At 41.3% G+C, this 27,058-nt stretch overlaps 2 protein-coding genes across 2 annotated transcripts; both read left to right on the forward strand.

Annotated features, from left to right (window-relative positions):
• Nucleotides 1-256: 256 nt before the first annotated feature.
• Nucleotides 257-15,245, forward strand: LOC124139336 (folylpolyglutamate synthase, mitochondrial-like). The gene is made up of 8 exons (XM_048389751.1): nt 257-391; nt 5,015-5,113; nt 6,154-6,272; nt 9,637-9,751; nt 11,123-11,362; nt 11,745-11,822; nt 12,460-12,604; nt 15,040-15,245. Exons 1-8 carry the CDS (start codon nt 257-259, stop codon nt 15,195-15,197), a joined length of 1,089 nt encoding a protein of 362 aa, XP_048245708.1. The 3' UTR covers nt 15,198-15,245.
• A 2,382-nt stretch (nt 15,246-17,627) lies between these two features.
• On the forward strand, nt 17,628-23,903 carry LOC124139350. Its single transcript, XM_046506354.2, has 5 exons — nt 17,628-18,177; nt 19,566-19,618; nt 21,131-21,206; nt 22,644-22,707; nt 23,299-23,903. The coding sequence occupies exons 2-5, from the start codon at nt 19,572-19,574 to the stop codon at nt 23,721-23,723; spliced, it is 612 nt and encodes a 203-aa protein (XP_046362310.2). The 5' UTR covers nt 17,628-18,177; nt 19,566-19,571; the 3' UTR covers nt 23,724-23,903.
• Nucleotides 23,904-27,058: the final 3,155 nt, after the last annotated feature.

Raw genomic sequence — 27,058 nt, forward strand, 5'->3', positions numbered from 1 at the left:
CTTAATTCAGGAAATTCAGAACATTTTGGTATAAGTAATTCTTTTTAGAAAACATACTGGAAACATTGTGCAAATATTATTAGGTTTTGTCCACAGCATTTTTTGCAGAAAATATGTAAATAAAAATGCTGACAGCAATTGATTTTGATAAACTGTCGTGGTTGTCATTTTAAGCTGTTGACATATTTATCATTTAGACTCGTCTACCAGTCTATTTCCATGTGCAACCACGTGATGTACCTGTTATATATGATGAATGCCGCAGAAGCTGGGACGCTACGACACAGAGTACACGATGATGCTAACGCTGATGTGTGGTGGTTGGGTGGAAAGATGTGCACACGGTACAAGGGTAGCAAAATGGATCCGACATTACTCTGTATCATACAACGTGAGTAATTCCATATAACAGGACTGGATGTTTTTTTAATCCCTACTGATACAAAAGTTTTCCAAAACGCAACAACGTGGAAATAATGAAATCACGTTCTAGGAGCGTTGTGAGGTGGTGGCACAGAAGCATTATGGTTATAAAGCTTTCTGTTTCACTCATACTGTCTTTTCGCTCAATGTTTTCTTCTATGCTGGCATGAGGGCATGAAAATGACGGTAAGAATATTTCACAGTTTTGAGGTGAGATGAGGTGAAATGGGGTTTAACGTCGCGTCCAGGATTATTGCACTTATATATAGCGACGTGCATGCACGTGTGTGTGTGTGCGTGCGTGCGTGCGTGCGTGCGTGCGTGCGTGTGTGTGTGTGTGTGTGTCTGCTTGTACTTGTCCGGACTGATGCCGATTTATAGTGCTAGCCCACTGAGATACCATGCCGCAGTTTAACATGAATACCCCACTCAGACACAGTATACTGGCTCCGAGCCGACCAGTCCTTGTTTTAGCCCCTTAATGCCGAGCGCCAGACAGGGTAACAACAAGTACCATCTATTAACGTGTCGACGTTTCGGTATACATCGTTATACCTTCCTTCTGTTGTCAGTATTTAACATGAATACCCCACTCAGACACAGTATACTCCGAGCCGACCAGTCCTTGTAACAACAAGTACCATCTATTAACGTCTTTTGGTATGACGCGGCCGGGGATCGAACCCCGGACCTTCCGCTCTCCGGGCGGACGCTCTACCACTAGACCACGGAGGCGGAAAATAAAAGAGTACGAACTGTACGAAAGCAAAACAAAATACTAGTAATCTGTCATTTAAAACGCTCAGGGGTCATCTATTAGCCTAAGCCAAAAGACCCAAAGGGACCGACCATTAGGGACTGAGAGGGAACAAGACCGTTTTCACCAGCGGAACCAGATATTTTTAAAAATAAAACTTTGGCCCTAAATGCTTTTTTATAAGAACAATTTTGCAACAACGTGTATTTGGTGTCTGACAAGTCTTTGTCAACAGTCTGAAGCATAATCATATCTTTCAAGCTTCTTCTGGGATAATTTATTTTTTCCGATAAAATCCCAAGACTCCAAGGTTATTTAATGTCGGCCCTTCAGTTATAATGAGGCCAAACGGGAACATATGTATAGGATAGCCTTTGCCACGTGCCTGAATCCCCATTATAGCTAAAATGGATAGAATTATCATTAAACCGCCCGCACGTTATCAGAAATGAGCGGGCCACTGTAACTTGATAATGCCCTCATATTACTTGACGACGGGCCATTATCAAGCCCGTTGTTAGGTGACGTCATAGGGAAGAGAAAATGACGTCACGTATTATAGTGACGTCATCTGGTTTGTTCTATGACGTTTCCATATTTGTAAAATGTGGTCAGTGACATTCGTGTTGATTGCAGTAAGTGTTTCAAAACCGATGTTGTTGTTTATTTTTATTTGATAACAAATTCCATCCATTTTAGCTATAATAACGGTAACGCTCTTTTTCTTCGTCGGGCAGTTAATAGAAAACCTCGGGCTTCTGCAAATGATAATGCCCTGAAAAATAGCGTTACCCTTCTAGTAACAAGCACCCAGAGTAACTCCCAGAGTAACTCCAATCTGCCTGCCTACATGCCAACGCTTACATTTCCACACATATCTGCTAATTGGCCGAGTATTGTGATTTTAATTTCTTTATGTTTTTAATTTAATTTTGGCAACAAACCTTTTGGCACAGTGACGGGAAAGTGTGTGTGAGTCTGTGGGCTAGGTTTTACGCCGTTTTAGCAATATTCCAGCAACATCACGGCGGGGGACACCAGATGACGTGAATAGAACACAGTGATGCCTGTATGCGTCAAGCGTATCCAAGAAGAATAGTGGGATCAGCTAAGTCGCCATACTATCTCATTACTCATTTATAATTGCCATTTTTACGATGAGCTTGTGTTGTGCTTGTATTTATTTACTGTAAAGGCGACGTTTCGGTGTAGATCCTTATGCCGTTGTCAAGCAAGGTTAAATAACGAACATGGCACAGAATATATATAGCAGGTGGAGGATTAACAGTACCAACAATTGCATACATGAGAGAGATCAACATGGGCAGGTTAAATACTGACAACAGAAGGAAGGTATAACGATGTATACCGAAACGTCGACACGTTAATAGATGGTACTTGTTGTTACCCTGTCTGGCGCTCGGCATTAAGGGGCTAAAACAAGGACTGGTCGGCTCGGAGTATACTGTGTCTGAGTGGGGTATTCATGTTAAATACCGACAACAGAAGGAAGGTATTACGATGTATACCGAAACGTCGACACGTTAATAGATGGTACTTGTTGTTACCCTGTCTGGCACTCGGCATTAAGGGGCTAAAACAAGGACTGGTCGGCTCGGAGTATACTGTGTCTGAGTGGGGTATTCATGTTAAACTGAAGCATGGTATCTCAGTGGGCTAGCACTATAAATCGGCATCACTCCGGACTAGTACAAGCAGCCACACAAACACACACACATACATGCACGTCGCTTTTTAAGTGCAATAATCTTGGACGCGCGTTTAACCCCATTTCACCTCAACTCACCTCGAACCCAGGAAGACTTTACATTCAACTACTACTACTACTACTTTCTATTACTGTCCAGTTTTGACTGTGATTTATGCAAGGTTTGTGATATGTATTGTACTGCGACTTTTCTATTCCTGTTATTTATCGTATTGCAACTTCACTAACTTGATATGTATCATATTGCGACTACTATCTTGAAAAGTATTGTGTTGCGATTTTACTATCATGATATGTATGATATTGAAACTTTGTTAAATAAGTGCACTAATAATGGACGCGACGTTGAACCCAATTTCACCTCACCTCACCTCACCTCACCTCACCTCACCTCACCTCTTTATTATGAGGAAACACAACGTTCACCTAATGAAGGAGTAAGCATGTACTCCGAAACGTTGTGATCATCATAATAAAGAAGTTGACATCCATAAATTCTCTTCCTTATGTGTATCACTTCTAGGTGTCATTGAAAGACTTAATTATATCAGGATCTGTACTGAAACGTCGAGTTGTGCCTGACAAACCAGTGTTTCAATCATTAGTGATAAGATGACCCGCAATCAGCCACGTCACCAAGTCTGACGAACGCACAACCGGTTATCCATTCTAGGCAACTGTATGTACGTAAATGTATATTAATTATTTATTTATGATTACACATATAACGTTTCTCTATGAAAACTATTGTCTGGTCAATTGGTCTTAATTTTATTATTCATTGGTATGTACTTGACGTACTAGTATCATATACACGAGTTATTACAGTTGTTGTTATAAAAGTTAGATTACTTCTTTCGTCAATCGATTTAATATCAAGCTGTCGGCACGTACATAATCCTTTTTACGATGTTGCAATTTGGAACATAATATTTGACGGTGTATTTAACTAGAAATGCTTCATTTCATATAGGGGAAACGATTATTAGAATAAATAATATGATGGCTGCATGTGTTCACTTTCCAAGTCATCCTGTTTTACTGATCTATCAAATGTGGTATGTAGCTCATAATATACAGTCATTTTTTATGATGCATCAGACTACAATGTGACTGCAGCAACCAGACACCCGCATATAAACATTCTGTATGGACGAGCCTGGGCGGTCCGGTAGCCTAGCGGTTAAAGCGTTTGCTCGTCACGCCGAAGACCTGGGTTCGATTCCCCACGTCGTAACAATGTGTGAAGTCCATTTCTGGTGTCCCCCGCCGTGATATTGCTGGAATATTGCTAAAAGCGGTGTAAGGTTATACTCACTCACTCATTCAATGAGCAACATATTAGACTTGAGATTTAAATTGTTTTTTTCTCAATTACTTGGGCATTAACCTAAAAGTACTTATTTCACTAGAGGGCAGTGCTAGTACTGTAGTACAGTAGACTACGGTTATAACGAACTCAAAGGGTCCACTAATTTAAGTTCGCAATAACCGTAGTTCGTTATAAGCATATATACAGCATATATACAACAAATGTCTGGGACTAAGAAATACGTTCGTTATATCAGTCAGTTCGTTATAAACGTAGTTTACTGTACTATGTAATTGTATTAACACTACATGTATCATACACTCATAGACCTCTCCACTGTTTCAAACTTGAGTTAAACTTGGTCGGGGCCAAGTTTTGACATTTCTAATACAGTAAACTACGGTTGTAACGAACACGCTTATAACGAACTAACGGATATAACGAACTTACTTCTTAGTCCCGACTATATGCTGTACTTATGCTGTATATATGCTTATAACGAATTACAGTTATAACGAACTAAAATTAGTAGTCCCTTTGAGTTCGTTATAACCGTAGTCTACTGTAGATCTTACACACGAGCAGCGGGAGACATAATACCACAGCTCATCCAATACTTCTACTTTACCTCACCGAATGTGGTCTTCAATTCCAGGCTGGGACCTAGAACCAAATAATGAAGACCAGAAATATATCATGTAATTACTATACTGTCGTAACAGAAGGGTTGTATATTCAGAGTGCCTCGAATCTCTCAAACAAATTATCCTTGATCGCTTTACAATTATTTCAGGAAACCGTGAAAAAGTTGAACAGTTTGCATAAATCATCCTTCAACTACTTGGCAAACGTCCGTAACATGAAGCACTATATGAAGCGGATTGGACACAATGTAAGTATATTAATATTGTGTCATGTGTCATTTTTATGCACTGACAAATACATACATAAATGAGTGAGTGAGTGAGTATTGTTTTACGCCGCTTTTAGCAATATTACAGCAATATCACGGCGGGGGACACCAGAAATGGTCTTTGTCACGACCTTTTTTAGGGGTACTTCTTTCCCTTCATCAGTTGTGACAAAGAAGAAAAGAGTTGCTGTCCATAAAAGTGCCATGTGGTCATGTTCTTCCAACTTCTAAAGGCCCCGAGAAGATTCCGGGGTAGAATATGTCTTCAAAAACCCATACCCGCCGTAAAAGGTGACTATGCTTGTCGTAAAAGGCGACTAACGGGATCGGGTGGTCAGGCTCGCTGACTTGGTTGGTGCATGTCATTGATCCCAATTGCGTGGATCGATGCTCATGATATTAATCACTGGATTGTCTGGTCCAGACTCGATTATTTACAGACCGCCGCCATATAGCTTGAATATTGCTGAGTGCGGCGTTAAACAACAAACCAACCAATCTAAATGACTATCAAAGACTTCAGGAAGAATCTGTTGACCATTTTAGATCATATCTTGAGAAAAGATGCAATAAATTTCGATGTAGTATCTAAATTTTAAGTCGCTGACACATAAATGACCTGAGCGTATCAGCCCGGTGCACTCAATCAAATGAGTGAGTGAGTGAGTGAGTTTGGTTTAACGCTGCTTTTAACAGTATTCCAGTTATATCACGGCGTGTCAGCTTAATGTGGGAGGAAAGCCCGAAGTGATGCAGGTCTCAGACGTTTACCACTTCGGTGAAACCAACGAGCACGGGTATGGTGCTGACAAACCTAGAAACATAATTGGGGCGAACCGGGATTCGAACCCACAATCATAGGTTTCTGGCGTGCCCAAGGGACGCAACTCTGCACAGCGAATCGCGGCGCCTTAGACGACTGGGCAACCCGTGCCCCCTCAATCAATTGACTACCGTGTGTATCGCTGAAATGGCAAATCAGCAGATAATGATTAAAGATCTGGTCTTGCATCCTACAGATATCCGACCTTTCTAAACTGAACATTCTGCACGTCACTGGTACGAAGGGTAAAGGCTCAACATGCACGTTTTGCGAAAGTATTCTTCGTCACCATGGCTACAAGACAGGTGTCTTTAGGTGAGTTCCACTAGACCAGAGCATAAACGTCAAACGTGTTATGACAAAAGTGTTTTCAAATTTGACGCATCATTGATAAAAATGATGTCCGATGCAATTCCATATTTTGACTTGAACCATATGTTCCCGTGTTTTTTCAGATGAACAATTGACTTGCCTTTTCATGTGTTTGTGACGGGTGCCACCGGTTGGCAGGATACGCTGACCTTTTCGCGAACACCCACTCATGATATAGTCGTACAATCGACTCTGCTTTATGCAGAGATTTCTATTGGGTATGAATCAGCACAGTTTTTTTGCCCCAAAAGCTACACGAACTTATATTACCGAACGGTCGCTTCAGCGTTTGGTAATCTGAACAAAAGAGCCGGCTGTCACAGAACGTACTTCCAAGTCTAAGTACATAATGTTGATATCTCATACAAGAAATAAACGACTCGTGGTCGTACAATAAAACAACTCCCACTCGTCATTTATTTCTAAGACAAATATACACCTGCAAAAAGGTTGGAACAATTCCTTCTTCATTTTTCAAATATTCCGAACTGTCATGCGTATTTTTCCAATATCCAGTAGTATATATGTGACCCATGAGGACCCGGGTTAGAATTGGTCTTCAGCATCCCATGTTTGTCCCAAGAGGCGACATGAGGCGTATGAGGCGACTGGGTGGTCAGGCTCGCTGACCTGATTGATGCATCGTATCCCAATTGCGTGGATCGATGCTCATGATATCAATGACTTAACTGTCTGGTACAGACCGCCGTCATATAGCAGGAATTTTGCGGCGTTAAACAATACTCAAACAAACAAGTCACAGAGATGGTAATATGGTTATCTCCAGGGCTTACTGTTTTTGATTCAGTTACCCATCCACCAGTAAAAAACGTTCCCCATGTCTTATCTAGTTCCAACTACAGTAAACAACGGTTATAACGAACTCAAATGATCCACTTATTTTAGTTCGTTATAACCTTAGTTCGTTATAAGCATATATACAACAACTATACAGCAAATGTCCAGGACCAAAAATAAAGTTCGTACTATGCGTCAGTTCGTTATAAGCGTGTTCGTTATAAATGTATTTTACTGTAATACGACTTTAATAAACTTTTTCATCCTTCACAATATCCGTTTCTGTGTTTCGTGGTGACACGACACATTTGTAACGCTGCTATATACTACTACTACTACTACTACTACTACTACTACTACTACTACTACTACTACTACTAATAATAATAATAATAATAATAATAATTATAAGACGAAGAAGAAGTGCATTCATAATGCGCCAGATTCCATTCACCGAGTGGATGCTCATAGCGCTACACTACTATTACCCCGGTCAATAGATCAGTGAGCACCCGATTTTCATTCTCAGCTCCCTGGGGAGTATACAACCCATTACATTAACGAAATCTCATTTGTGTGACATACAAAGTGACAGTGTTCCAAATAGACATCAGCCCGTAGGCTCGAGGCCGTCAGATTTGTTCTCGGGCTGATGGTTTTAAATTTCAGCAGGCCCTTACGGCCTACAGTTTATTTAAGTAATTATTTATTAAGTATTATTTAAGTAATGTGATAAACATAACTTTCATATTTATAAACAGAGGGTTAGACCTTTCATATGACGCAAAGACGTTTTCACAACAAGCTGATAATTTCCTGATAAATGTAGGCTTCATCTATCACAACTGACTCTCTGGGAACTCAGCGTGACAGCACTGAAAGCACCATACCCGTGCTCGTGGGTTTCACCGAAGTGGTAAACGTCTGAGACCTGCATCACTTCGGGCTTTCCTCCCACATTAAGCTGACACGCCGTGATATAACTGGAATACTGTTAAAACGGCGTTTAATCCAACTTACTCACTCACTCACTCTTATGCCAACATGCCACCAGGTACTTATACGATCTTAGCCATTAATCAAATTGAAGCCAATAACATATATACTTTTACGTTTACGTATTGTTTTACGCCGCACTCAGCAATGTTCCAGCTATATGACGGCGGTCTGTAAATAATCGAGTCTGGACCAGACAATCTAGTGATTTACATCATGAGCATCGATCCACGCAATTGGGATCGATGACATGCATCAACCAAGCCAGCGAGCCTGACCACCCGATCCCGTTAGTCGCCTCTTACGACAAGCATAGTCGCCTTTTCCGGCAAGCATGGGTTGCTGAAGACCTATTCGACCCCGGGTCCTCATGGGTCACATATATACTAATGGGTATTGGAAAAAAATACATGACAGTTCGGAATATTTCAAAAATGAAGAAGGAATGGTTCTAACCTTTTTGCAGGTGTATATTTGTTTTAGAAATAAACGACGAGTGGAAGTTGTTTCATGGTACGACCACGAGTTGTTTATTTCTTGTATGAGATATCAACATTATGTACAGCCTCTTTAAGGATGATGAGAAAATGTAAAGCATTAATGATGACTCACTCAATAGAATCCGACTTCGGCAATGTCGGAGAGGTCCGTTTATGCACAGGTGGATATTTCCCGCATATTCTCACATTCTTCACGTCGATTACCTGTACCTTTCCCCCCAGTACCGATTGCCATATCTTTCCCGCCTTTGAATGCGATCGTTCGTCCATCGCGTTTATCTGCGTTGCCCAGTTACATCTATGTGGAACAACTCAAGAGACACTCCCCTCCTTTAACATTATTCCAGTTACATCAGGGTGTGTCAGCTTAATGTGGGAGGAAAGCCCGAAGTGATGCAGGTCTCAGACGTTTACCACTTCGGTGAAACCCACGAGCACGGGTATGGTGCTGACAAACCTAGAAACATAATCGGGGCGAACCGGAATTCGAACCCACAATCATAGGTTTCTGGCGTGCCCAAGGGACGCAACTGTGCACAGCGAATCGCGGCGCCTGAGACGACTGGGTCACCCGTGCCCATGTTCGAATCTCCAGAAATGACGTCATGATAGAACAATATCGTGAATAAACTACACCTCGTTCGTCATTGTTCCTTGCGATTTACAAGTTTACATATTTTGTCCATTTACTACTTTAATATTTACAGTCAACCTCCGAAATATGCAAGATACAGTTTGAGGCTTAGCATTGCAAATATATTGATTAACATTATATTTTCTTATAACTGCAGTAGTTTATCGTAATACCCACTATAAAAAAAATGTATTGACGTCTGGTCTAGGAACCATTTGGCATTGTCTCTCAACATCGCCTATATAACAATGTACAATTTATATACCTGGGAATGAGTCAAATATCCTATGTGTGTATAATGACGTCACGCTAAACTGCAATGACGTCTTGGAACAATGGTATACCCACGGTTTCAAATTCCTACTTGTGTCGTCCATAGCTCTCCCCACCTGGTGAGCATTACCGAGAGGTTCCTGTGCGGCGGGAAGCCGGTCGAGAAGGACGTCTTCAGAGACCACTTCTGGGACATCTACACCAAACTTTCGACCACAAGGGTATTATCACATACCACAAGGGTCTGATTAAGTTTTGATTAAAACGTTAAAACTATATGACATGTCTATTATCAAACACCCTGCTGTCTCTCTCTCTCTCTCTCTCTCTCTCTCTCTCTCTCTCTCTCACTCTCTCTCTCTCTCTCTCTCTCTCTATCGCTTATGCAATAAACCAGAAGTAATACATAAAGTTCAACTCTTCTCATGTGCTGTGATTCGCTTCTTTTAGTTTCGACAAATACCACTACTTGCACCCAGACCCGTGAAGATCCTGGAGTAGAATAGGTCTTCAGCAACCCATGCTTGCCGTAAAAGGTGACTTTCCTTGTCGTAAGAGGCGACTAACGGGATCGGGTGGTCAGGCTCGCTGGCTTGGTTGATGCATGTCATCGATCCCAATTGCGTGGATCGATGCTCATGATGTTAATCACTGGATTGTCTGCTCCAGACTCGATTATTTACAGACCGCCGTCATATAGCTGGAATATTGCTGAATGCTGCGTTAAACAACAAACCAACCAACCAACCAACTTGCACCCAGGTTGCCTGTTAGAGAAAAATAAGCTGGTTTTGTTTCACACCAGATAATTCTTCCTTACTTACATAAAGTGTAATTTAGCTGTGTAATTCGTAGATATGTGAAATAAAGATACAAGTCAGATTCAGCTGAACTCAAGCTTTAAGTATGTGTTTCTTAGTATGAGCCATAAATTCCGAATAACGGATCCGATGATATTATGACCCGTGAAGAACCGGGGATGAATAGGTCTTCAGCAACCCATGCTTGCCGTAAAATGCGACTATGCGTGTCGTAAAAGGCTTGGTTGGTGCATGTCATCGATCCCAATGGATCAAGGACCAATATTAACCTTGTGGAAATACCTATCTCAATCAAATAGGTTAACATGTTAGATATAAATGCGAGGGAGTTCTGCAAATACAACATGCGTAACAGTTAACACATCTATGGTGGTAAATGTGATAATGATGAAATATATTTTGGTTACCCCAAAGGACAAAAACATACATGCTTTTGCGACGGGTATTCATTCTTTAAATGACACCTGTACCTGTACCTGTACCGCCGGGGTAAAATAGGTCTTCAGCGACCCATGTTTGTCGTAAAGGGCGACTAACGGGATCGGGTGGTCAGGCTCGCTGACTTGGTTGATGCATGTCATCGATCCCAATTGCGTGGATCGATGCTCATGATATTAATCACTGGATTGTCTGGTCCAGACTCGATTATGTCCAGACCGCCGCCATATAGCTGGAATATTGCTGAGTGCGGCGTTAAACAACAAACCAACCAACCAACCGATGATATTATAAACAGAAAGATATATTATAACATCGATTCTTTTTTTACAGGAATTGGAAGACGATATGCCCCATATATTTCCCTTTCTGACTCTGCTGGCTTTCGACCTTTTTCTTGCACAAGGAGTTGATGCTCTGATTCTTGAAGTGGGAATAGGAGGCCAGTACGACTGCACGAACATTGTTGAAACACCGACTGTGTGTGGCGTTACCTCGCTGCATGTGGATCATATAAGTCAGCTGGGAAACACTATAGAATCAGTGGCCTGGCACAAAGGAGGGATCTTTAAAGTAAGTTTCTGGTTGGAATAAAGACCTAGTTCATCGACCCGTGAAGATCCGGGGTAGAATAGGTCTTCAGCAACCCATGCTTGCCGTAAAAGGCGACTATACTTGTCGTAAGAGGCGAGTAACGGGATCGGGTGGTCAGGCTCGCAGACTTGGTTGATACATGTCATCGACACCAATTGTGTGGATCGATGCGCATGATATCAATCACTGGATTGTCTGGACCAGACAATCCAGTGATTGACAGCATAAACATCGATCCACGGACATCACAAGTAAAATATCAGGATTGCCAAAAGGGACTCGCCACACATTGAACATAAGTGTAATAAACAAATAACAATCCCACTGTTACAGACATGATATTGGAGCATTTATGTTTTAGCCTGGCAGGCCAGCAGTGACAGTCCCTCAAGACCCACCTGCCATGAACGTCCTGGAAGACAGAGCTGAGGAAATAGGGGTACAGTTTTTAGAATTTAGAGAAAGCAGTCTCACCCGTTTGCCCTTTGATGTCAAATATATCATCACAAATCGATAAAGGTTTAAACTCGGAGGCTTGCCGAGGCGTTTTTAACTTTTAACCATGAATGTTGATATATTTTTAATTTTGATATCAAAAGACACGAGGGTTAGATTCTATTCAGCATCCAAGGCCATTCTTTCTACTCTTTTAGTTAGTAAACAGGAATAAACATTAATGAATGTAAAAGGTACAGCCAACCAGCTTCAGTGGCAGAGAGATTAGTGATGTAATTTGATTGTGACGCCATGGTATCCGATGATGTCACAATGGTCGGCAAAGCAGCGTGAGGTGAGGTGAGGTTTAACGCCGCTTTTAACAGTATTACAGTTATATCACGGCGTGTCAGCTTAATGTTGGAGGAAAGCCCGAAGTGATGCAGGTCTCAGACGTTTACCACTTCGACATTCAGTTCAGCTATTCTGCGTGTTTCAGTGTGATTATAAATCGCTAACACCGAATAGATAATATCTTATTAATATTTATACTGTCTGAGATAATTTGATACATATCCTTAACGTGAACAGTTATGCATTGATAGAATAAATATATAATTTTTATGTTTTTTTAAATATAGATGACGTTATATGAAGCCCCGCCACTGTCTTCCTATGACAATGGACCTGAGCCAATCAGATTGGGTATTCCAGGTCACGTGCAGGATGTCAATGCGTCCCTTGCAATACAGATGTGTACAATATGGCTGGAGTCTCGTAAAAATAGTAATGTAATGGGAAAGGGAAATATAATGAATGCTACGGAATCCTATTTCGCCCACAAAATTTAGTTATTTGATGATGTCATTTTCAAATTCATGTTCTTATCTGGCAACAGTGTCAAAGCAAAACAGAAAGTGAAGACTTGGTAAGTTCAATTGCTGAATTAAATTCATCTTGAATTTTCAACAAAGTATGTAGAATTTTCAACTTAATAACTTGAATTTTCAAGATGGTATAAGATGATTTTCAGCTTAACAGCTTGAATGTTCAAGATAGCAACTGAACTTTCAGCTTAGTTTCTGGAATTATAAACTAGGTGTCTTGAACTTTCGTCAAAGTACAGGGAGGATTGTCTCTTGAGTTTTCAAGATAATAAGAAATGGCCCTAATAGGCTTTCGTAGAATGCTGTACACGGTTAGTCAACAATTTGCCAGTTAATCACGGCGGACTGAACATAATCGAGTCTCGTCCAGGCAAAGCAATGGCTGATGGCATTATGAAGGTGCCATGCCCTTGGGTAGTGGGTATGGTTTTACGCCGCTTTTAGCAATATTCCAGCAATATCACGGCGGGGGACACCAGAAATGGGCTTCACACATTGTACCCATGTCGGGAATCGAACCCGGGTCTTCGGCGTGACGAGCGAACGCTTTAACCACTAGGCTACCCGACCGCCCCCCATGCCCTTGGGGGTACTATAACACACATTCAGTCAAGTAACAGAACATGACCACCTTATCCCCAGCTCAGTCTCATTTGTCCAAGAAATTATACGTCCCATAATTCGTATTTTGCTTCATCTCCATCAAACAGCAAGCGTTGCCCGGGCCCAGATGAGTTCGCCGTACTTCTAACCTTTTGTTTGATAGAGGCTTCAACAACTCTCGTTGGATAAAAGATTTATTCATAGAAGGGCTGGGACGAGTCCAAATTTACTACCCGGGTATCCACCCGCTATTACCCCACCCTACCCTGGTAACCGCTACAGGTCGCAAGAGTTTGGTACAAAATGTCCGATTGGAAAGAGTTTGAGCGTAGCCCTGGTAAAATGTATTTAACTTTATGTATAAAACGATCTGATCATGCATACACTGAAGTTGACTGAAGTGTTATTTTTATTTAAAGCTATAAAGGTCAGAAGCAATGGTGCTTAGTCAGAAAGAAATGTACTAAAGAAATGAACATTAGTACTTGTACTGTAACCATCGAGTTCTAGATATTTTTAATCATTAAACAAAATATCACATGACTAACCACGGGTCCGGGTAGTCCTGTGGGTACCCGGGTCCTACTCAGTACCCACCCAATCCGAGTACCCGAGTTACCCGTCCCAGCCCTAATTCATAGACCGTACACATGTCTGACATCGACGATGCATGAATGTCAGCAGACAGGTATATTCAAACACCAGGGGCAGTTAATTCTGATCATCATTTCCGGTTAACATACATGTGTAAGATTAGGTAAAAATATAAGAGTGCAATTAAAACGTCCATAAAACATCAATACACGTTAACTTAAGTTAACATTCTAACATTCTGCAACAGGTATTGGGTACTTGGGAGTCGTCACAGGTTGGACATCTAAATAAGATGCACACTAGTGTACTAGTATTGAAATAAGATGATATAAATAAAAGCGACAAAGCTCTGTCCATAGTCATAAGAAATATCTGCTGAAAACATATTTTCGATATCATAAGTTCCGTATTCGACGTAATGAGCGCCCCACTCTAATAAGCGTCCACGGCGATATTTGCTAATATATTGGCTAGTGAACAATCCCAATTAGCACCCCTTCCGATCGATCAATGTACACAAGACTTATTTATTCGCGTATGATACGCACCCGTGTGTTATATGCACCCTTAATAATGGGCAATTAAATTCTGGAAAAATATATCTGTCATATATAAACATTTCAGGCTGCCAGCACAAACCACGAAATTTATCTTTCAACTCTGTTTTTTTCGCCAAAATAATATTCTAATAAGAGCCCCTTATTTCTAATTTTGAGAGCGCCCTGGGCGCTTATTACATCGAATACGGTATATGTTTATGAATCACTATTAAATAGTAGCGAAAAGACATTATTAAGCGTTGTTGCAGTGCCGATTAAATTTAGAGAACAATGTTGAAAATAACTACCCTGTTTGTCGTTTTGAAATTCTCCAAAATAACTGTACGTCACATGGCTTTGACAGGCGGTACAGGTGTCATTTAAAGAATGAATACCCGTCGCAAAAGCATGTATGTTTTTGTCCTTTGGGGTAACCAAAATATATTTCATCATTATCACATTTACCACCATAGATGTGTTAACTGTTACGCATGTTGTATTTGCAGAACTCCCTCGCATTTATATCTAACATGTTAACCTATTTGATTGAGATAGGTATTTCCACAAGGTTAATATTGGTCCTTGATCCATGTGACAGGGCTCGGAACAACATCAGCTACAGAATCCGTCTCCTCGACCATCATTGAAGGCAGCAACAGAGCGAAGAAGACCAAGGGATTCAGACTGACTGCCAACATGAAGAATGATAAGCATATAGCACTTTATCATTGTAATATGTACATTCCATCATTGTAATATATACTCAACAACAAAAGTTCCCGTGACACCAATATTTGAGGTGAGGTGAGGTGAAATTGGGTTTAACGTCGCGTCCAAGATTATTGCACTTATATAGCGACGTGCATGCACGTGTATGTGTGTGTGTGGCTGCTTGTACCAGTCCGGACTGATGCCGATTTATAGTGCTAGCTCACTGAGATACCATGCCGCAGTTTAACATGAATACCCCACTCAGACACAGTATACTGACTCCGAGCCGACCAGTCCTTGTTTTAGCCCCTTAATGCCGAGCGCCAGACAGGGTAACAACAAGTACAATCTTTTAACGTCTTTTTGTATGACGCGGCCCGGGATCGAACCCCGGACCTTCCTCTCTCCGGGCGGACGCTCTACCACAAGACCACGGAGGCGGTCTGCCAATATTTGAAGTTTGGTTTTCAATATTGTAGTATATGTATGGAATCAAGTCGCAAAAACGCAACTGCTACAGAAAAGCATGCATTCCATGCAAAAATTGACTTTTATGCAAGCTCCATGCATTTCACTACCCAAGAATTGGTATAAAAACATGTGCGTTAACGGGATTCCATATGCATTGCTCAGCATCGTGCTGACAACAACCACTCAGAAAAACAACAAAATTACGCAATTATTCAACATTACGAAATGCCACGCCTGTCCGAAAATGAGCGTCTGTAAGCCATTGGGAAGCTTGAAGCTGGATCGTGTCAACGTGATGTTGCAAGACAATTTAACGTCCACAGAAACACCATTTATGGCAACGTTGGCAACAGACGAATGCAATCAGAGACCATCCTCGGAGTGGCAGGCCACGCGTAACTAATAATCGACAAGACAACTGGATTCGAACAACACACCTACGAAATCGATTCCAGCCAGCAACAGTGACTGCAAGATGCATTCCTCGCCTTCGACGAATATCTTCACAAACCGTACGTCGCCGCCGCAGATGTGCAGGGATTGTCGCCAGAAGACCCGCCAGACGTCCAATGTTGACAGGAAACCACCGTCAAGCACGTCTACAGTGGTGCAGACAGTGTCTACGTAGGACGGCCATGCAGTGGGGACAAGTTCTATTCACTGACGAGTCTCGTGTTCACCTCAGCCACAGCGATGGACGGATTCGAGTGTACCGACGTCAATGTGAACGTTACGTCAATCATTGTGTCATGGAAGAAGATCGGTTCGGGGTCGGCAGCGTTATGGTATGGGTTGGGATTACAGCAAGACAGAGGACCCGTTTGATAGTGGTAGAGGGAAATCTCAATGGACAGCGCTACCGCGACGAGATCATCGGCCCTGCTGTTCTACCGCTTTTGCGTCGTCATGGCACAGGCATTAACTTTCAATATGACAACGCCCGGCCTCATATTGCTCGACGTGTTCAGGATTCTGTTCAACAAAACAACGTGAATGTCATCCCCTGGCCGGCTCGCTCCCCTGATCTCTCACCAGTCGAGCACATGTGGGATGAGATGGATCGGCGCCTTCGACGTCAACCACGTGACACTCCAGGAACTTCGAAACATGCCCCAGCAGATATGGACAGATATCCCACAGGACTTTGTGCGACGCCTGGTCCATTCCATGAGACGAAGATGTGCTGTTTGCATCGCAACCAGAGGTGGACACACACGCTATTGATTTGTAAATTGACATTTTGACATGTTCATGTTTTTTTAAATGATATCACGCATTTTCTGAAGTCAGTATGGCAAGATTAAACCATTTGAACACTTACAGGAGTCTTTTATCTGTTACAAACCGAAATTGTTTCAGATTTGGTAAAAAACATAACTTTGCATTAAATCTTATTCAATGTCACAGGAACTTTTGTTGTTCAGTATATGTCCATTTACTTGTGATAGATACCCTGGAATCATTCGCCACTATAGCTTCGTGATGAGCCCGATTCGAATTGAAATACAAATAGCGACCAATCAAATTACTCTCGTGAGCGAGCGAAACTTAGAGATAGATAGCACGGGGTTAAACGTGTACCTGTCCGAACCAATGCCGTTTTTATAGTTGTAGGCAACTGAGTGGGTGAGTGAGTTGGGTTTAACGCCGCTTTTAACTTTATTTCAGTTATATCACGGCGTGTCAGCTTAATATGGGAGGAAAGCTTAAGGAAAGTGATGTAGGTCTCAGACGTTTACCACTTCGGTGAAACCCACGAGCACGGGTATGGTGCTGACAAACCTAGAAATATAATCGGAGCGAACCGGGTTTAGAACCCACAATCATGGGTTTCTGGCGTGCCCAAGGGACGCAACTCTGCACAGCGAATCGCGGCGCCTTAGACGACTGGGCCACCCGTGCCCCCGGAAGCCAACTGAGATTCCATTCTGAGATTCTGAGATTCTGCAGACTCAGGTACAGTACACTCCCAGCCGACCGGTCCTTTATTTTTGCTCCTTAATACCTAGCCCCAAGGAGGGAAACTAGAAGTACCATCATTTAACATCTTTCGGTTTGACGCGGCCCGAGGATTAAACCACCGACCTCCTGCTCCCCAGGCAGACGCTCTATCCACGGTCGCAAAGATGGATATGTTTAAATCACTTCTGAAACTAAGCTATTGTTGTGAATTGGTTCAGGGTATTTATAACAATGGATGGAGCAATATTACCCTGGATTGTCGAAGATGGAGTGAAGAATGCACACACAAGCTTACATTGTCAGAATGGGCCGTGTTGTAGAGTATTCAAAACAGGATTCGACATAAATTGTCCACCGAAAAGAGTAAATATCATGTTCAGCTCTCAATGCGAGACACATGCTTAAAATGTTTGAGTGCCTTCATGAGCATCCTGTCAATTTAGTGTCCGATTCAAACCTTTAAATAAGTATATGACAGTGGTTCCTTTTTCTAAGATTGACCCAGGCAACTCTCCCTGGTAGAGCCCATGTGATTTCTCGGCCCGGAGTGACCTACTACCTGGACCCGGCCCACACTGACCTCAGTATCCAGGTATTCGTGTCAATAATATATCCTGTGCGTTTATTTTCGACTAATGTTTTGTTTGTTGGATGTTCATCACCGCCCGCACTCAGCCATATTCAAGCTGTATGGCGTCTGTAAACAATCGAGTCTGGTCTAGTGATTGACTTCATGAGCAACTGGGATACGAGTGAGTGAGTATGGTTTTAAGCCGCTTTCAGCATTTTTCCAGCAATATCAAGGCGGGGACACCACAAATGGGCTTGACACATTGCACCCATGTGGAGAATCGAACCCGGGTCTTCGGCGTGACGAGCGAACTCCCAATTGGGATACGATGACATGCATCATCCAAGTCCGCGAACCCGACCACCCGATCCCGTTAGTCGCCCCCTGCATGGGTTACTGAAGACCAATCCTAATCCGGTCCTGTCCCTGATAGTAAAACGTTATCCTGATCTGACCAGTTAACTTTTTTGTTTCAAATTTGTTAATTGATATGTCTAAATATGAAAGTATGTAAGCTCAAACAAGGTCGAGTTTGGTTGTGTGACTGGCGGGCGTTACTGGTACTGCAGGACATGCCTAATCTTTTTGTGAGTGAGTGAGTTGGGTTTAACGCCGCGTTTAACATTATTCCAGTTATATCACGGCGTGTCAGCTTAATGTGGGAGGAAAGCCCGAAGTGATGCAGGTTTCAGACGTTTACCACTTCGGTGAAACCCACGAGCAAGGGTATGGTGCTGACAAACTTCGAAACATAATTGGGGCGAACCAGGATTCGAACCCACAATCATAAGTTTCTGGCGTGCCCAAGGTGCGCAACTCTGCACAGCGAATCGCGGCGCCTTAGACGACTGGGCCACCCGTGACCCCTAATCTTTTTGTGAACACCCGGTGTCATCAATGATTTTCAGTTATCCATTTACATAAGTTTCAGCACTATTTTGCCCAATGAAATCTGTTTCTTCAGGTTTCCGAGAAGGACTTTCTCTGGTGTTGACGTTTTATATTTATTTTAATACCGTATTCGACGTAATAAGCGCCGAGGGTGCTCTCAAAATTAGAAATAGGGGGCTCTTATTAGAATATTATTTTGGTGGAAAGACACATTTCGTGGTTTATGCTGACGGCCTTACTGTTTATATACTACAGATATATTTTTCCAGAATTTAATTGCCCATAGTGAAGAGGTCTTGTGCATATAAATAGGTGTTGTGTACTTTGGTCAATCAGAAGGGGTGCTAATTCGGATTGTTCACTTGTCAATATATTAGCAAATATCGCCGTGGGCGCTTATTAGAGCGGGGCGCTTATTACGTCGAATACGGTAATACTTGAGTACACTGTGTTTTAGAAACTAAATCTACGCTTTATTATGTATGCCTAATACAGACGTTCATTAAATTTTAAAACAGCACTGCATGAAGTGGTTTGACCGGGAAGCTGAAAAGGAAAGAAAAGAGCTGACGTAAGTGCCAGTGAGCTAGGGTTATATGTTCTTAGAATTTTCCTGTGAGGTCAACGGTTGTTTTGGGAGGCTCTGGTATTCGTTTAATAGCCTCTTGTGATCTTTACCTCCGGATTCAACTATGGAGAATGGTGGAATGAGAAGACCTGTACCTCTGCTGTAGTATCTTTCTTGTCATAAACGTTACATGAACTATAACCTGTACCATCTTCCCCAGGCTAGGGAGTTAACTGACTACAAAAGTCCAGTTTCCACCCTTGCCGAACTAGGGTGAAATTCCTGGGCTCGATCGTAGCGCCACCAGTGGCTATTACGAGTTAAGTCCCTTATATGCCTCTCATATGTACCAATCAAATTCCACCTAACGTATCACTTGCATTTGTTTCAAACAAAATCGCGGCGCCCAGTCAAGACGATCTGATCGATAATAAAAATCTATATTGTGATAAAACGGGTCTTACATCGCGAAGTGCATCAAATCACGCGAGCACCTTAATTAAAAACATGAAAAGATTAGGTAAATATCTGTTGACAACGAGTTGGCGGTGCACATGCTTTGCAAATCCTGCAATCGACCGAAATCTGCATAACAGTTTACGAACCGCATTTCGATTTCGTTGCGCGATTTTGATTGGACTATGCATAGACTCGTTAGTCCAGCCAAAATGTAACTCCATAATACCAGCCTAGTTCGGCAAGGGTTGAAACTGGACTTTTGTATTCAGTTAACTCCACTGCCTCGGGAAGATGAACCTGTACCTGAAATTCCTTCTTTACAAACGTTGTAATAACCTGCTTCTTCTCTGAAAAGTCTTAACAAACACCTAGAGGTACTTCAAATATAGGCATCTGTCATACTTGAATAAACTTTTCTTTAAAAAGTTCCCGATCATGGGCTTCGAACCCGTATACCCAGGGCATGTCGTCATCAAGTCCAAGCTCCAACCGCATCTGAATGATTTCATAACTTTCCTAATTGTATATCGATGAAAGGAATAGCTGCTCGCTCGTTGTCACGTAATCCACGTGTTGCACGTGCGACATTAACCCGTCCCCGATTATCATATAGATGGCCATGGAGCCTTGGAGCCATTCGCAACTATATACAGTAAACTACGGTTATAACGAACTCAAAGGGACTACTAATTTTAGTTCGTTATAACCGTAGTTCGTTATAAGCATATATACAGCATAACTACAGCATATAGTCGGGACTAAAAAGTTAGTTCGTTATATCCGTTAGTTCGTTATAAGCGTGTTCGTTATAACCGTAGTTTACTGTATACCTTGAATTTTTGTCTGGTTTGCATGACAGTGTTCAATGATCCCAGCTTCTTCGACCGAGGCAAAACATAATATGACGATAATTCCTTTTTTGACTCAATTAACTGAAACTAGGACAATACTAAATTGTGTTACTTTAAGTACAATTTAATGTCAGTCTATATATGACATATTGAGATATATTAATGGGAATAACATCAGAGCTGACATCTTTGCATTTTCTTACAGAGGACGTGTGGCTCGAATCCTGATTTTCTACGGGGGTCAAGGAAGGGATCAAAGTAAACATTTGTCAATATTACAGGTAACGAAACTGAAATTAGTATTCTATACACCTTCTATATTTTCATTATTTTCATGTAACCCGACTTTTCAAGTATCCTTCGGACATATTTACACGTTGCACTGATCTCATTGTGGTAAATGGGGCACGGGTGGCCCAGTCGTCTAAGGCGCCGCGATTCGCTGTGCAGAGTTGCGTCCCTTGGGCACGCCAGAATCCCATGATTGTGGGTTCGAATCCCGGTTCGCCTCGATTATGTTTCTAGGTTTGTCAGCACCATACCCTTGCTCGTGGGTTTCACCGAAGTGGTAAACGTCTGAGACCTGCATCACTTCCGGCTTTCCTCCCACATTAAGCTGACACGTCGCGATATAACTGGAATACTGTTAAACGCGGCTTTAAACCCAACTCACTCACTCACTCATTGTGGTAAATACAGAGGATAACAGCAAATACCTGCTGAAAATATACTAAATGCTACTCCAGGTGATCCAGACAGCTGGGATTGTTTCTAACAATATTAGCTCCGGGAAATAATGATGGTTTTTTTTATATGATGTGTATAACCATAACCAAATACATACGCTCTTAGGTAAATAAAAGTTTAATTTAAAAAAATTCATGACTATTAGAAATCTCTATTAAAAGAGTCCATTGTACTATTCATTCTATACCTTGAACATGTGGTTATGAATCACTGTCAAACAGTGATGATACCAGGTGTGCGAAAAATGGAGTTACATGTGACGCAAACACATGCAAAGGCAAGGCAAGTTTTCAACTGAACAAACAAGGGAACATATGATGCAAGTCAAAATAGGGAACTGCGTGAGACGTCGTTTTGGTTCCAATGGAATATCCTTTTTAAAGTAGCAAGAGGGTTGGAACTTTCACTTTTTTAGTACTTCTCAGACCACAAATAAGGTGATGTCATCAGATCGGAAATTCAATTTATTTTACCATGGCCCTACATCCTCTTAAAATGCATTCTGAACTCTAAACATAATTCTCTTCTGAAAATGATGGTCTGATGAAGCTCAAAATTGGCATATAAGTTCCTTCTATCAATCACATCACAGATAGTTCAAAATTGTTTGCACATTCACCTGTTATACTGATTGGTTCCATATTTGAAAAAAATCATGCGACCTGTAAACCAATTTTTCTTAAAAAATCTCGAGGCGCTATCTTTTTGTCAAAAACGGCTACAAGAATATTGTAGATTGGGCAAGCAATCATATTCAGTGCCATTGGTGTTACAAAAATACGCATTGTATACGGAAAGACTCCTACAGAATAAGTGGATTGATTGATCCCCCCCCCCCCCCCCCCCCACACACACACACACCAACACACACCAAACACCCACCTCGCACACGCATACGCACACGCACAAACAGACAAAGACACACACACACGCTGATATCTGTTCCTGCTGATTTTTTTGTTTTCTTCAAGGCGCTACCACTGGATGCTGTTATCTTTACGCCATACGCTAGCCCCACTGAAGACTGCTGTACAGGTAAAAGTGAATGGCATCATGATAGCCACACACTGCAAGTGTTACAGTTTAACATATCAATGCATGTGTCTTATCCCCTACATTATCGTAACCTGCCCTACGGGAACCTCGCGAGTCGTATATCTGTGACTGGATTTGGGCACTTAGGGTTCAGATAACCAAAAACATTTTCCATTTATAATCAACGTATTGTGAGGTAAAATTAAATGTTCGATAAGCTTACATGTCTTGTTACCATTAATGAATACATTGCTATCAATTATTGGGGAACGTTCAGAAGTGACATAGATAACGTCTTTGTTAGCATTTGATGTTCTTTATATTTTACCACTTTTTACTTAATTATCTTGAAGCACACGTTAACCTTTATTTTGTTAGCCGATTAAAACATTTCCGGATAGCATATCGCCGGTTTTACTGGAGAGAAGGTGGTGCATGTTTAAGAAAACAATTCTGGCTAAGTAAATGTAATGCCATTTAAAAGTATGTTGTATGTACATATCACGCACATTTATCGATTCTCAGATACCATTTTTCAAAGAAACCTTTATCTTCATATTAACCAAGTTTCACTGAATGGTGTAATTCCAGATTATATCTATGAAAATGCAACCAAAGAGGAACAATTCCAGAACGTTCTGTCTTTCAAAGAATTCTGGGAAAATACCACCGCGCCAACAGAGGGGAAATGTTCTTGTAAACCATGTGCGTCGTTCACAGCGCGAAGTTTCCCAGGGGCTCTCATAGCCGCGACTGGTGGGCGTGACCTCAGCATACGTGGCATAGATGATTCTATCTCGGAGGATCTATCAGACAGTTCTTGCATGACGTCTTTGGGTGATCGCTATGGAGGTCCTGGAGTTTATAACGAAGCATCAAGGAAAGATGGAAAATCACTCGATTGTCCTGAATTGCCGGAGGGGGTTCAGAAGGCTGATCATGTTCAAATTCTGATAGTTGGTGGTTTCAAGATAGTCGGACATGGTCTGTGGTATCTTCGTGCAAAACTATTCTGAACTTGTTTTAATTAAATCTCATAGGGGTTATTTAGCATGGCTAGCAAAGACATATGACTTAATATACAGCATGTAGATAGATTTGGTTGGTTGGTTTGTTGTTTAACGCCGCACTCAGCAATATTCCAGCTATATGACGGCGGTCTGTATATAATCGAGTCTGGACCAGACTATCAAGTGATTGACATCATGAGCATCGATCCACGCAATTGGGATCGATGACATGCATCAACCAAGTCAGCGAGCTTGACCACCCGATCCCGTTAGTCGCCTTTTACGACAAGCATAGTCACCTTTTACGGCAAGCATTGGTTGCTGAAGACCTATTCTACCCCGGAATCTTCACGGGTCGCATGTAGATAGAAGATGCTTTCATTTGAATAGGTGATGGAAATAGGAGTTCCTTGTTATGTTTTCCAGAAATCGCAGTACATGTATATATTCAGAGATTGATTCAGTAAACAGGAAAAATGTCAAAACCTTTGATGTACTTTATATAGACCCTTGATTATTATGTAATCCAAACTTATGTACCTATTTTTTATATTTAGGTATCGGGTACAAATATTAAAATATCAGAAACAATATTGCTAGATTACACATTGTTTCTGATAAAAGGCAATCATCGGTTTTCGAGCTGAAACATCCAGTCAGTCATATTTTATGTCAGTTTATACACATTAAAAAGAGGTGAGGTGAAATTGGGTTTACCGTCTCGTCCAAGTTTATTGCACTTATATAGCGACGTGTGTGTGTGTGTGTGTGTGTGTGTGTGTGTGTGTGTGTTTGTGTGTGTGTGTGTGTGTGTGTGTGTGTGTGTGGCTGCTTGCTGAGAAACCAGGCCCCGCAGTTTAACATGAATACCCCACTAAGACACAGTATACTGACTCCGAGCCGACCAGTCCTTGTTTTAACAGGATAACAACAAGTACCATCTTTTAACGTCTTTTGGTATGACGCGGCCGGGGATCGAACCCCGGAACTTCCGCTCTCCGGGCGGACGCTCTACCACAAGACTATGGAGGCGGTCCACATTGAAAAACAGTTAGTGAACATTCTCTGACACCTGTTGAACCTGTTTATCATTAACCTAGAACAGAATTGCCCTCTCTTATGAACGTAACTCCATTGGAGGCATATGTTTGGCGTGTGACGTTCTAATCGAGCTCGAGGGGTGCTATGATCGCGAAAGTGTCCATGGTTTTTATTATAATAGAATGTAAATATAATACCCTTGATGATCGAGGATGTCAGGAATAGAGTGATACTCTTCATACAGTCTGTCAAACGATGAGACCTACAATGTATCTTCATGTACAATGTAAAGAGTACTTTGAAATGAACAGTCGTTACCTGTTTGTTGGATTTAATTCGAACTACTTGTTATATTGAAACTCCATGAACTCTTGAATGATGTTTTACAAGTGAGTGAGTGAGTGAGTGAGTGAGTGAGTGAGTGAGTGAGTTGGGTTTTAGGCTGCTTTAAACAGTATTTCAGTTATATCACGACGATGGAAATGGGTGAACATGGGTCATAAATGTCACGGTTCGGACATGAATCGAGATGGACCCTTGTATGGAATGGGTCGCTCCTCTTAACAGCAAAGAAGAGCCAAATTACCCTCGCGCAATTATGACATCAATAATGTCCTTTACTTTGAGCCCTCAAACATAAACCTGAATAATTTTACCACCTGACTATATCCCACCCCCTCCCCCATCCTTCTATTAATCATTTCAGCAGGCTAGCCATTGGTAATGAATATGCAGTCTTTATACATATACAAATTCAAGTAAAATGTTCATGTTAAGTCAGAGTATTGAAGCTGATTGATACATTTATTCATTATTGATTAATTGTATAAGTTATGTTGGTCATTTCCTCTCGAACGCTGTTCCTTCCGGCAATGAACATAAACACATAGATACCTATTCATTTGCTCTCAGGAAACAAAGAGATGTATTCTTTTTTCAGGGTCTGCTTCGCAAAAATACATATATTTGAAACTAATATTTTCATATCTTGTTACTTATTCTTTGTGTACAGTGTTTGATGAATATATCCATACTGACAATCCAGTAACTTTGAGTCTTCTGAAGATGTTCTTTAATTGGGGAATATATTATTCTTCGGTAATATTATTCCACAACCTTATGTGTAAGTGAGTGAATGAGTGAGTGAGTGAGTATGGTTATACGTCGCAATATTAGCAATAATATATTCCAGCGAACGCTTTTACCACAACGCTAATAACTCACCGCTCCTATGTGGAAGTAGCAACACTACAGTGGTCATAAGCCATTCCATCCTATCTCTTATAATAATATATAATAAACACGTCCCATTTTAATTCTGGAAACCCAAAAGTCCAGAAACTCTACGCTCTTTGCCCAGTCTCGGTTAAAGGTATTTACAAAATTAAACATGCCGTTTTCATGGGAACATACCAAGGAAGAAAAAATGAAAAAAAAATTGTTTAAAAACTCAATATTTAGACTATGTCGCCCATGGGCCTGCCCATGGGCGAAGTTTGGCCCATGGGCCTGCCCATGGGCGAAGTCTGGCCCATGGGTAGGCCCATGGGCAGGCCCATGGGCGAGAATATGTTCCTTTACTTAAAACTCATGTTTTTGATTCGCAAATACATTTAATGTATTCATTCAAGTATCATGACACAATATTTAACTCATTTTAACTTAATTCAACGATTTTATAGCGATATTGAAATATTTCGCCCATGGGCGAGAAAAAGGTTTGCCCCATGGGCGAGAATATGTTCCTGTACTTAAAACTCATGATTTTGTTTCGCAAATACATTAAATGTATTTATTGAAGTATCATGACAAAAAATTTACCTCATTTTAACTTAATTCAACGATTTTATAGCGATATTGAAATATTTCGCCCATGGGCGAGAAAAAGGTTTGGCCCATGGGTAGGCCCATGGGCAGGCCCATGGGCGAGAATATGTTCCTTTACTTAAAACTCATGTTTTTGTTTCGCAAATACATTTAATGTATTCATTTAAGTATCATGACACAAAATTTAACTCTTTTTAACTTAATTCAACGATTTTATAGCGATATTGAAATATTTCGCCCATGGGCGAGAAAAAGGTTTGGCCCATGGGTAGGCCCATGGGTAGGCCCATGGGCAGGCCCATGGGCGAGAATATGTTCCTTTACTTAAAACTCATGTTTTTGTTTCGCGAATACATTAAATGTATTTATTGAAGTATCATGACACAAAATTTAACTCATTTTAACTTAATTCAACGATTTTATAACGATATTGAAATATTTCGCCCATGGGCGAGAAAAGGGTTTGGCCCATG

Source organism: Haliotis rufescens, unplaced genomic scaffold (genome assembly GCF_023055435.1).
Source record: "Haliotis rufescens isolate VD_foot unplaced genomic scaffold, xgHalRufe1.0.p SCAF_8, whole genome shotgun sequence".
Lineage (NCBI taxonomy): Eukaryota > Metazoa > Mollusca > Gastropoda > Lepetellida > Haliotidae > Haliotis > Haliotis rufescens.